At 42.7% G+C, this 12,616-nt stretch overlaps 1 protein-coding gene across 3 annotated transcripts in view; it reads right to left on the bottom strand.

Annotated features, from left to right (window-relative positions):
* PCDH19 (protocadherin 19) overlaps positions 1 to 12,616 on the bottom strand; it is a 100,258-nt gene that overhangs the window by 83,083 nt on the left and 4,559 nt on the right. For 2 of the 3 annotated variants that reach the window (XM_081808532.1, XM_081808533.1), the window contains exon 2: positions 9,547 to 9,874. In XM_081808532.1, coding sequence (XP_081664658.1) covers positions 9,547 to 9,874 — 328 coding nt within the window. Of the gene's footprint in view, positions 1 to 9,546; positions 9,875 to 10,578; positions 10,720 to 12,616 lie in introns of all 3 variants that reach the window. The other variant, XM_081808534.1, reaches the window with a different exon arrangement.

Raw genomic sequence — 12,616 nt, 5'->3', positions numbered from 1 at the left:
TGGGATGGCTGGGTGATAGACACTGGGGAGGGTATGTGCTATGGTGAGCACTGTGAATTGTGCAAGACTGTTGAATCTCAGATCTGTACCTCTGAAACAAATAATACATTATATGTTAAGAGAAAAAAAAAGAAGAAGATAGCAGGAGGGGAAGGATGAAGAGGGGGGAATCGGAGGGGGAGACAAACCATGAAAGATGATGGACTCTGAAAAACAAACTGAGGGTTCTAGAGGGGAGGGGGGTGGGAGAATGGGTTAGCCTGGTGATGAGTATTAAAGAGGGCACGTTCTGCATGGAGCACTGGGTGTTATGCACAAACAATGAATCATGGAACACTACATCAAAAACTAATGATGTAATGTATGGTGATTAACATAACAATAAAAAAATTTTTTAAAAAATCAGGCAAAGTCCCATGGAAAAGTTATTATTTAATGCTAATGCCATCCTGTTCTCTTCCCTAAGCTCTTAGGAACAAACATTGCCATTTGCATACTCCATCACTTGAGAGTCTGTATTTGAGAAAATGGAAATGCACTAGTTAAAGAAATGACCAGTATGCAAGATCAGAGTCAATGCCAATCTTCGGAATGCAGTGTGCCTGTGTCCTCACCATGGGTCACTGTGCCTGGCAGCACAGAGGAGGAAATCAGTCTTCCAACAAGCCATTCACCATTACCTATAGCCAGATGTCTCTGCTCAGACCTGCATTTTGAGTCCTGGCATCCTTCAAACATGTCAAGTTTCAGATATGAATGCTAGATTACAGACATCTTTAGTTGTTAAAAAAAAAAAAAAAAGCTGTTTAAAGGTTAAACCAATCTCCCTGAATACAGACTGATTCCTGCTCATACATCTCACTTAGAAAAGATATGGTTTTATAGCTACATACCTGGATAAGATTTCCTCAAGCCAAGTGAATTAAAGGATTAGAGTAGAGTTTGAAACAGAATTATGTCCAAAAGGCACAAAAAGAGAAACTGAGCCTCCAAAAATAATTTCCAAGGAACTGAAATTCCCTACAAAGTTTTCTTAAGCTGGGTTGCATACATAGCAATGATTATTTGGCTGCTTCCTACTCAGAGCTCTCAATTAAAAGTAGCCCCCAGGAGATCTGTTCCTGGGCTATATCAAACTGGGGTGCCCTGACCTCACATGTGGGGGAATAACACCCTGTTGTGACTAGACTTAGAAGCTTTTCCTCAGGAAGGTAACCAGCAGAGTGTCAACGGCTGGGGAGGGGGACTCTGAGTGCCTAAGCTCATAGACATGTGTATAATCAGGCCAGCCCAGCCCATAAATGCTCCATCACCACAGAGGCAGAATAAGTGGGTGAGAAGCAAATCACTCTCAATCTCTCTCTCCCTCTCTCTCTCTCTCACACACACACACACACACACACACACTCCCCTAAAGGGAGAGAGTCTGGCCTTTGGATTGAATTTATCTTCCTGCCAGCTTGCACAGAGAATCCATTTTGTTGAGAAGAGCAAACTACACAATCTGAGAAGAGGTGCCCTTCATGCTCTGGAAATCAGATATAGAAATGAAAATAATCCAGAAAGCAGCGACCACCAAGGCCACAGTGCTGGTGGCAGTGAGGGAGAGCAGCTTGCCACGGAAGAGCAGCCAGATGGGGCCCAGTGGGAGAAGCTGAAAACTGGCCACCCTGGCACTCAGAGACTTAATGGAGCACCTGAAGTCTATGCACACCAAGGCAGTGCTTAAGCATCTGACATGAAGAAGGTCTGGTGCTCGTCCATGAGCACTGAGCTCAAGGAGAATGCAGACTTCATATCAAGCTTCCGGTCTGCTTCGATCACAAACGGTCTGCTCAAAACTCAAGATAGCTACCCCAACACCTAACACCTGTCTGTCTGTCCATCTGTCTACCTCTCACTCTCATTTTTTTTCTTCCTGAAAAAACCTCCTTTTTTCTTCCTGAAAAAACCTTTCTTCTACCTCCCCAAAAGCTGAATTTAAAGGAAATATAAGAGAACCCTTTCATTTTCCAAAGTAATTCCCAGGCTCTACTGAATCCGAGAACTGTTTATTGACTTGGGGAGCGTTCAGAACCTGGAGCAGCAAAGTGAGAGCCATCTCTTTCAGGAGTGAGCTCAGGAGGCTAAAGTAAGTAGCACCAAACACATTCCCAAGAGGCTTCAATTTGTCCAGCCACAGGCTTACAAAGAGTGGAGGGAGATGAAGAGGATGGGAAGGGGGTAGCTGTAACCTTTAATTTTTTTAAATAATCAGGAACAAATATGAAATGTAGCATTTGTTAAATGTACCTGTCTTCTCTGGATGCCATGTATTTTAAATATTACATAATCACATTTTTTAAGTAAGTGAAATTCAACCAGGAAAGCCAAATGGTGAGAACTCAAGAGAATAATGAATTGGCCCACCTTTCAAAGGTTTTGTAAATCTCTCCCATGTGAGGAATCTCACTTTTCACTGGAAAAATCCAGACTTAACAAAGGACATTGGTCAGGAGTTGTTTATTCACATTACATGGGGCTCTTTCTTTTATGAACAAATCCACCGCAGGGTTCCTATAAATATGGAATGCCATCACTGTGGTTAATACAGGGGCTAATTTACAAAACACGCACTTGCTGCACAGCTTTTCAGGAACACAACCGACCGTTCAAAGGTATATCCACAGGTCCTCCTGTGACACCCAAACAGGCTTTCTGTTCTGTGACAGAAAGCACTTTGAAGCTGGACCAGAGGAACTGCTGTCAAGCAAAATGGAGTCGGGTTTGGCCCCAAAATGTTGTGTGCTTAGCTGAGCCATCTGTCCTCGCTGTAACTCCATTTTCATGATTATAGAGTGTAAATACTGGTTCCTTCTCACATCTCTTCCAGGGATGCTGTGGAACTGTGTAGTCCCAGCCAATATTTTTAAGCAAAATGCTGAATGATATAACAAATGAGATTTCTGCATGGGAGCCCAAGTTCCTGAAGCTGGCAGAGCTGTTTCTCCAGGCAGCCTCAGTACCTTCCACAGCATTCCCTGGGGTGACACAGGGAGGCGCTAGCAGCCTGGGTACATCCACTGGAAGCACAGTGACCCTCACCATGCAGCCCACACAAAAACCACTCGTAACTACACAACAGCCAAAAAGGAAATGTAACTTGAAGAGCATTTCCCTCTACAAACAACTGATCCTCTGGGACTTTCGCTTCAAGCCTCTCAATTGTTCGAAGTAAATGAGGCTCACATTAAAGGCCAGCCAGTCACACATCAAGAAATTAAGCCTCCTCTCAGTAGGGGAAAATGGCCGCTCCTGAGCCAGCCTTCCGCCTCTCACACACAGGCCTCTTGTACAAATGGCTTCATTTACCCACATCTGAGACACTCGATCCAGCCAAGCTTGGTCTCCCCTAAACCCTGAAAGCTGAGATACACAAGCAGAGGGGTCAATATCTTAAACTCCAAGCAGCTGCCTCAGATCCACTGCAGCTCCGTAATTCAAAGACTCCAGCTTTGCCAGGAGGTGGCTTCATCCTTTTTTTAGCCCTCTAATTCCTAACAAGCAATCCCCTACACCCCTAGCTTCAGCCTCCGGGCACAGAATACCAAAACCACAGCCAAGACAGGGCAAGGATAGGGAAGGAGAGGTCTGCAGCTCCTCCCACCTTGTAAATCTAATCCACAATCAAAGAAAAACCAGGTAGGGCCACCAGGACCCAAAACAAGTGGTCCTCCCATAAGAGGAATTCCAAAGCCTCAGAGCCCTCTATGGAAAATGTCCTGCCTCCAGTCCCCTCAGGAGAGAAATCTCAGGATCATTAGCAAGCCCTCTGGCTGAGCTCAACTTTAGTGAAGGTGTATGGGGAGAGAGGTGATCTCTAAGGTAACCAGTTAATTGCCAATAAGGAATGATAATAATAAATTAGCAAATACTAATGTAAACTAACTCAGTTCTGTGGCAGTTGCATGGAGACGAGAGAGGAACGGTTTATTCTGGAACACATCTTGCAAGCAGATCCCCACTGGGAGACGCACTGCCTCTGCTAGATGTGAATGGGCCAATAAGATACAATGTAGGCAATGGGTGGCCCTAGAATGTCTCCTAGTAGAAGTGAAGCCTTTGATTTTTATTTATTTATTTATTTATTTTAAGCCTTTGATTTTTAAAGAAAACCCGAGTGCCGATTCCTGAAAAGATGCGGGCTGCACTGTTTTCCATTGCTTCCTTCCGCAGCCTGAGGGTTACTTTTGACCCTTAGGGATAAGACTTAGGTGGTTCCAAGACACTGTCATAACAAGAAAAAGTAAAATAAAAAACGCTCACTGAACCGTTTATTGGTTTGTTCTCATTGGAGGTGGTGTCATTTCCTTGCTATCCAAACCAGCTTCATCATCCGTATCAATTTCCTAGTGATTTCTGAATCTGACATCTGATAGGTTTGGGGCTGCTCTTCTAGTTCCTTAACCCAGGGTTTCATTCAAATCCCTGCAAATCCCTAACTTTAAAACTTCTGTTTTAGGGACCAAAGCATGATGAGCTGTTTCTTTCTTCCTATTTTTCTTCAAAGCCTAACTGATGTTTTAGTTTCATTATTTGCACTAAGATGACATGCATTGAGACTTCCTGTAACAGGAAGCATTCAATTTGGTCTGCCACATACATCCTTAGTCTGCAAACTCTTCCACTGCTCAGTGCCATAGCAGAGCACACACATCCTTAGGGGGATGTCTCATATTGAAGACGCTACAGTTTCCTAGTGAAAGGTATAAAAATAGAAAGAACTCAAGATTGAGTTTGAAACCAAAATCTAAATCCCTATGCACATATGACTAGAATTCGGGAAGCTTTTGCCTACTATGACTCCCTCAGAGTGTCAGCTCAGAATCATTCAACATTAGAAAGTTAAAATTTTAAAATGCCTCACCAAATAGACTGGGTGTATGGGCCATTTGACATCTCCTAAAAGCAGGAAGAGGTCTCATCACGTCTCCATTAGCAGTAGAAGAAATGAATTGCATCTTCCTCCAGCAATGATCACGGCTTGGGTGACAAAAAGGGTAATGCAGAGATGCTGATGTACAGAGGAGTAACACTTTCCAGCATCCAGGGGTGCCCAGGAGGCATGCCTCCATTTCATAAGATTGGAAGAAAAAGTATTTGCCATAATAAGGAGACTCTAAAAATGTTGGAATATTTTTACAAAAATCTTAGCAAACTGGCAAGCCTATTATTATTCTCTCTCATCCATTCTCTTTCTTTTTCAATCTCTTTTTCCCTCTTTTCACTCTCCTCCCTCCACACATACATTCACTTATGCATATACTAAATCTATGGACTAAATATACCAGGATGCCAAGAAATGCAAATCTCACCCTTCAGTTTAAAATATTTAAGGGATACCTGACATCACTAATTCTACAAAAGTCTCCTGTAAACAGCAAAGACATCCTCCACTTTCCCTCTTCGAATCTGTGTACAAAACCACAAAATCCACGTAGCTGATTTCCTGACCAACATCAGAAGACTGGTAAATAATGATATGCTATTCTAGGCAAGACAGTCTCTGTGATACTAAAGGCTGAGTTCCAATTCCCTAGACTCGTGCTCCATTCCCTTTACCTTACCTACTTAACTGCATTTGCCATCACATTCCCTTTGGTTTCTAAAGCCAACAATGTTCAGATGTGGCTAGGTTTGCACACTGATGCAAAAGTTACCCTTTTGCAGGCAGCACCAAACCTTAAGAGCTCAACAGTAAGTCTACATATAAATGATAGCAGGGTTGCCAAGGAAGAAGCAGAAGGGGAGCGCAAAGAAGTCTACAAAGTAATGTGGTTAGAAACTCTTTTATATTGCTTGCAAGGAAATCACTGGGTGATCTTAGCTCCCCAACCAGACTAAACTCTCTGTGGGCAGATGCTGCATCTCATATTTATTTGGGATCCCCATGGTACCTGCCACACAGCTGAGCACATTGGATTCTCTAATAATGCTTACTGATATCTAATGCCATGGTGATAAGCTATGATGGAGTGCTGCAAGGGAAGAAGTTCCAACTCCTTTATAATGCCACTGTAAGCCTTGTAACTGACTCTGCAGCTAAAGAAGGGAGTGGGTTTGTCACAAGGTAGCCCAGCCGAGAAACCTAATGCGCAGTGCTTTGGTCCCAACCTGGAGAGTAATAATGTAACATATGCTCAGAAAAGAATTGCTATCCTGAGTTGAACTGACCTGTTTACTTGTCTGTCTCCTTGTAAACTCCCTAAGGTCAAGGATCAAGTGTTTTATTTTTGGATCCTGGGCAAGTAGTACAGTGTCTAGCACATTCTAAGGGTGAGACAAATGCTATTGGGGTTAATTAATGAACAAATAAAAGAATGGTTTGATGAAATAATGTAAAGAAAAATGTGACATAAGATTTAATACAGAAGTCTCCATAGAATCTCATATTTATCACATCATAGCACTTACCACTCTGTTATAACTTCTTAATAAATGGTGGTTTCTTGGATGGGTTAATTAATTAATAGGAAAATATAAAGAGAAGGTAGGAAATATATCAGGATATTACTATCCTAGGAATGGAGAATATCCTATTGAACGCAGTAGTAGCATAAATCACTCCATACTGCAAATCACCTGTTTGCTTGTCTCCCCTGTTAGAATGTACATTCCTTGAGACGACGGAACATCTTTTTTATTTCTATAACACCAGAGCCTAGAGCAGAAAAAAAGTAGACCCTCAATAAATATTAGCTGAATGTATAAATCAACCATTCTTGCTCTTCTGTAGATTTCACTGTACCTAAGTATTCTACCTAGTCCTTGTTCAGGGGCTTCTGATATGGAAAGGAGAAGTGTCCTTTTCCCCATGCATAACTTTGTGATAGATGCAGGTTAAAATGGCCTGATTTGTGCTCAGTTGTGGGAGGGTCTCTCCTCTTTCTGAATGGGTTTGTCAGTTGAACTCTATAGGACTGCATATTCGAAATACAGACTTAGCCTCACTGTGTCTAGTACACACTGCCTTGACCCTTGACTAGCCCTAGACACTACATCTCTGTGATTTTGCTAAATAAGAAGAGCATGTGGGGGTGCCTGGGTGGCTCAGATGGTTAAGCGTCTGCCTTCGGCTCAGGTCATGGTCCCAGGGTCCTGGGATGGAGCCCCACATCGGGCTCCTGACTCAGCGGGGAGCCTGCTTCTCCCTCTCCCTCTGCCTCTCCCCCCGCTCATGCTCTCTCTCTCTATCTCTGTGTCTCAAATGAATAAATAAAATCTTAAAAAAAAAAAAAAGAGCATGTGGCTTTGTGAGTTGGGGAGAGGATCAGAATTCAGACTTCCAATGGCTTTTCTAAATAAATGAAGCAATATTTTATTTCATTCTTCCTATAGGAGAATCAAAAAGAACACCAAGATCTTCAGTAAACCATGTAGACACACACAGTCATAGGTCTCCTGCCCCCTCTAAGTATCTCATAAGCACCAGAGCCCACATTTCTCTAGTGTCTTGAATTGATTACAGAAATAATCACCAAGCCCTCAGATGATTAATCTCCACAAGCAATAGCAGTCAGCACCTGAACCCACAACCGTGCCATCTTTCACCTCCATTGTTTATCATCCAATATGAATACTCCAACCACAACACTTTGTAGGTGTTATCTATACAAAACCAACTTTAATACCTCCTTAGTTACAGTGTCTGTGGGGTCACACTCAGGTGTGCAGGCCATCATAAATGACTCTCCAATTATTGTCTAGTGAAGAGATCTACAATTCAGGGAACACGTATGTGTCATACCCTTTACATTACACAATGTCATATTATTCCTTGGACCAACCTTGCATGGTAGACGTGCCCATTTTGTAGATGAGGAAACAGAGACTCAGAGGGCTTCCATACCAAGAGGTGTCCCCAGATTCAAAATCATGGTCTACCTGATTGCACCACAGAGCACTATCTCTTCCTCTCCGTTGCTGAACTCTTAGTAGTCCACAAGTAGTCCTCTAAAAAGTCTATGATCTAGTTCCTAGTAGTATATACTGATATCCATAATTATAACTGTGCCTCTGTAGCATGATATTGGATTTTCAATAAATCCTTATTTATAGATTTATAGATTGAAAATATTGGTGCTTTTGTTGCCGGCAGAAGATCATTGGTTTCTCATTAAAAGCACTGCTTCTAGGTCCAATTACTTCTGATGAGAATGATTTTTCAGGAAACTAGGAAAAGCAATTGATCCAAGTAGTCCTAAAACCCTTTGCCCTATGAAATTGATACAAATACTATGAGACCATTTTATATGCATCATAGCCTAGGTGTGTCAGGCTGAATTATTTCCGAGGCAGGAAGGTGTCACTGAAACAGCACTTGCCAGAGAGTTATAGAGCCCTGTGATCTAGTCTCTCCTCTCTCTCTCTCTCTCTCTCTACCTCTCCACCTCCCTCTTCCTCTCCCTTCCTATCCCCCTCCTCTCTCTGTGTGTCTCTCTACGCCTTGTTCTGTGAGTCTGAACAACTCCCTTACCATCTCTGGACTCTGTTTCATCTACTGAAGGGCAATCTATCAAGATAACTATTGCAAGGATCAAAGGACACAATGGTTGTGCAGGTGCTTCAAAAAAATGTGGAAGCGCCTTTCAAATATACTGTATTCCTTTCATTAGTGGCCTGGAAGAGGGCATATGTCTCCGAGTGCATCAAATTCCCAACCAAAGAGGGACTTAGGCAATTCATGGAAAAATGAAACCAACCTAAGAACTGTTACTTACAGCCTTCCACCCACCCACCCACCATCATCCATGTTATTATTTGTATTTCAAGAGCCAGCAAACATCAGACCACGTAGTGTTAAAAAAAATGCTTCCATTTGAAAACATTCATACCTGGTAAAGAGAAACAGAGCTACCTCAAATCATAGTTAATTTCTGAAATGTTCATTCTTAGTGACAGTTTCCAACCTCCTTGTTTGTCAAACGTCACCATGAGAACAACCAAGACAAGGCAAAGTGGCTTTTTAAAATTTTTTTGTTTGCCTCCCTTTAACCAGCCCATCCATACTCTTGGCAAAGCACACATATGGCCAAAGAAAAAGCAAAAGGGGGCTTCAGGAAGCTGAATCACTCGCACTGAGAAATTGGCCCCTGAACGTTCTAGAGTTCCCCCATCTTTAACACTACTTGTTGACTCTTTCTCAGCCACTTTAACTGGAATGCTGGTACCACTGGCTGGCAAAGCACATACCCCATTTGCAACAGGTGCAGCAAATTCGTATCATGCCAGAACACCGTACAGAGATTTCAAATGCACAGACCCCTTGAGCTCCTATGCCCAACACCCACCCCTACAGAAGCCCAATATGTTGGGCTACCCTTTGCCCCAAGAGACCCTGGTAGCAGACCCTGACTAGGCAGAGAAGTTCTCCCCACCCCTGCCAGGGAATTCTCCAGCACAGAGACCTAAGCGGTCTGGTGCGGGGTGGGGGGTGGGGGGGGTGGCGGGGAGCAGCATGGGAAAGAGATCTGGAAGGACCTCACAGAGCCCCTCAGCTGCACTCACCTCAGGCAGAGGCACACCATTGATGATCAAGTCTGGCTGCTGGGGACCCTGGCTGTTGAAAGAGTGATGATAGATGTGGTTGGCGCTGGTATTGCGGGTATTCTGGTTCTCCACATTCAGGAAAGTGCTCTCAGAGCGGCGGCAGCCCAGGGGCAGTGTCTGCTGGTGGTAGTCGAAATAGTTGAGGGAGGAGGTCAGGGAGGAGCAACTGACAACGTTCATCTTGTCTGTCTCCTCTACATCCCGGGGTACTAGACGGATGTCATTCTTACTGATTTTTTTCTTCTTGCTTGATTTCTTTTGATGCCCATAGGAGTACTCAGCGATTCTATGTGACAAAAAAAGGGGGGGGGCAACATGTATTGCTAATGCCCTCCCAAACCATGCATTGATTAATAAATATTAAGCACCCCAGAGGGTTGCACCCCATCTCTGCTCCAGCTTCTTATTCTGGTGCATTACATCATCGGGTTTCTCCCTGCATTTTTTACATGTGAACACAAGCTAAGGGCCATTCATTTTTCATATTAAACATACAAACCTCCCATTCCTCCATCCCCCCCCCCAAAAAAATATTTCTATGCTTTGGATGTGGAATTTCTCATATGAGTGGCTATTTAGCAAGGGTGGGGAGGACAGGGAAAGTTGAGCCTATGGGAGAGAAAGCATGAAAATGCTCAAATCTGGAGCTCCCCCTGGAACCCAGAGGAACCCCTGGGTGAAATAAGAAGCAAGTATTAATTTAACAGAAGAGGAGATAGAAGGAATTAAAAAATAACCTCATTTCCAGTTCCTCCAGGCATTTGCCATGGGGCGAACACTCTCTCAGTCAGGTTCCTCTTTGACCTGATCAGTTCTGCACTGGGGTAGGAGATCAAACCCCATCCTTTGACATACCTCAGCTTCTCTCCTCCACACCCTCCTTCCCCCCCCTGCCTTAGCCCTGCTCCCTTCTACTCCCCACCCTACCCCACCCTCTCCTAGAGAAATAGGATAGCTAAACCCATTTGAATGAGGGGAAGTGCTTTTTACCTCTTTCCCCTTAGGCTCACTTTCTCCTCTGCCTTTTTGTCTTGCTCCTTGCTAATGGGAGAAACCGAGATGCAATGCAGACACTTGCTGTTTTGTCCTTTTATAAAACAGCCGAGGAGACAAGTGATGGCTAAACAATTACTGCAAAGGAATTTAAAGGTTAGTGCATTCAGCATCCTTCTCCATTCAGGTGTACCTACAAGCAGCTGTGCTGCAACTGGAACATAAAGAGCTCAATTTAATTAACACTGACACAGACCCAGCAACGTGCACCAAGGACACCAAGCATTAAGAGACTTGTCAAAAGAAATACATTAAAATGTAGCCAGATTTTCAGTCATTTATTACTTTGCACATAATGATTCACCTTACTGTTTGAAAATTCTATTTCTGGGCAATAATCAGCAAAACAATAGGGTTAATAAATAATACAGGTTGATCTTTACAAGGGAAAGACTGTGACTGTATTCTCGCTCAACAAAGCTAATTGAATACAAAAAGGGAGCCCAATTCAGCAGCAATTGCAGATCACCTCACGCAAGTCTCATAAATGAATGCATTTGAGGAAGAGGCTCAGGAGGGGCTGAGAAAAGGAAACCTCTTGTCTAATACATGGAAAGACAGGCTCTTGAACTTTAGGTTTCTAAAACATCTGAGCATACAGGGAGATTGCATGCTTCCAGAGGCAAATTCTTACTCTGTCCCGGGGATGTTCCTAGTGCTGAGCAGTTACATTCCTCTCGCCCTTTCGCTCTGTGTTCAGGCAGACTTGCAGTGATGGCAAGCTGATGCTACTGGAGTTTGAGAGCAGAAAAAATCCCAAAGACCCCAGGACTAGGGTTTATTTTCTTCTCTAATCTGTTTACAGAATCCATGGGAAGTTTTAATGATTTTGTTTACCCATGATGGGTAAGTTTGGCAATGTCCCGTCCAATTACTTGGCTGAGGCATTCACTGAGCAGCCCTTTCTGTATTGACCAATTATTTAATTAAACTGTACTTCATTAATCCCAAACCACCATAGGGAACAGAGCTCTTTACAAAATACACATGTGAGTGAAGTTGGAGAGCACTGAGATTTTCTTTTTTCTTTCTTTCTTTCTTTTTTTTTTTTTTAATTTCAAATGCTCTCTTCCCTGTTTAATGATCTCCCTGGCAAGCTCTCAGAAAGAGCTCTCACTTCTAGTCATACATCACCAAGAAGTGGCAAAGCCTTCACTATCTTTATTTCAAGATGATTTCTTTTTCATCAAGAAAAGGGTCTTATATATTTACTTTACACTAAGGAAATGGCTTAAAAAGAGTCCACTCTATCATTATCTCCATATAAATAAAATTTTACAGACCCCGCATTTTTTCTCCTATAAAAATTGCCACTGGCAGTCATACAGGTTTCAAAGGTAAGAGCGGTATTAATTTCCATTTCTCCCATCTGAAATGACTCAGAGCTGAAGGAACGAAAAGTCATGGCCATTTCACTAGTAACAGGATTAAAGCATTTATGAGGCATTGCAGCTGCTCTTTTATGGCACCTGATTGATATTCATGTGTGGTAAGCATTTGTCTACTAACTTGTGTAACGCAGAGAATAGTAAAAGGGAAACAATAATTGCATGGCTGTTACATATTCAGGGGGCTCTGATTCACAGAAGTGTGCATTTCAGATGGTGTCAAATACAAATTGGACCTACAGGAACATATTTTGACTGATTAACATGCAAGCACAGATGGCACAAAAGATACACTGGATGTGTAGGTGTGTTGAAAGCACACACACACCTTGGTTGGAAACAGCAGCATCATTCAATTTCAGCAAACTAAAGAAACAACTTCTTTTTTTCAACCCTTTCGATGAGACACTGCTGGAAAAAATTACATGTATTATCCTAAATTGGACTCCAGAAATACTTAGACTTATTTGTTCTGTCCAATTGTAAGGAAGGGCTTCAACAACACCCTCTAATGTGTTTATCAGGAAATCTTTTTTTTTTTTAAATACTACTTGTCATTCCAGTTTCTGCATTTCTATTCTCATCCC

The sequence above is a fragment of the Leptonychotes weddellii genome, chromosome X (genome assembly GCF_054177405.1).
Source record: "Leptonychotes weddellii isolate Sample4059 chromosome X, ASM5417740v2, whole genome shotgun sequence".
NCBI classification, from domain to species: Eukaryota; Metazoa; Chordata; class Mammalia; order Carnivora; family Phocidae; genus Leptonychotes; species Leptonychotes weddellii.
The sequence above is the reverse complement of the archived record's forward strand: the minus strand, read 5'-3'. Positions and strand labels throughout refer to the sequence as shown.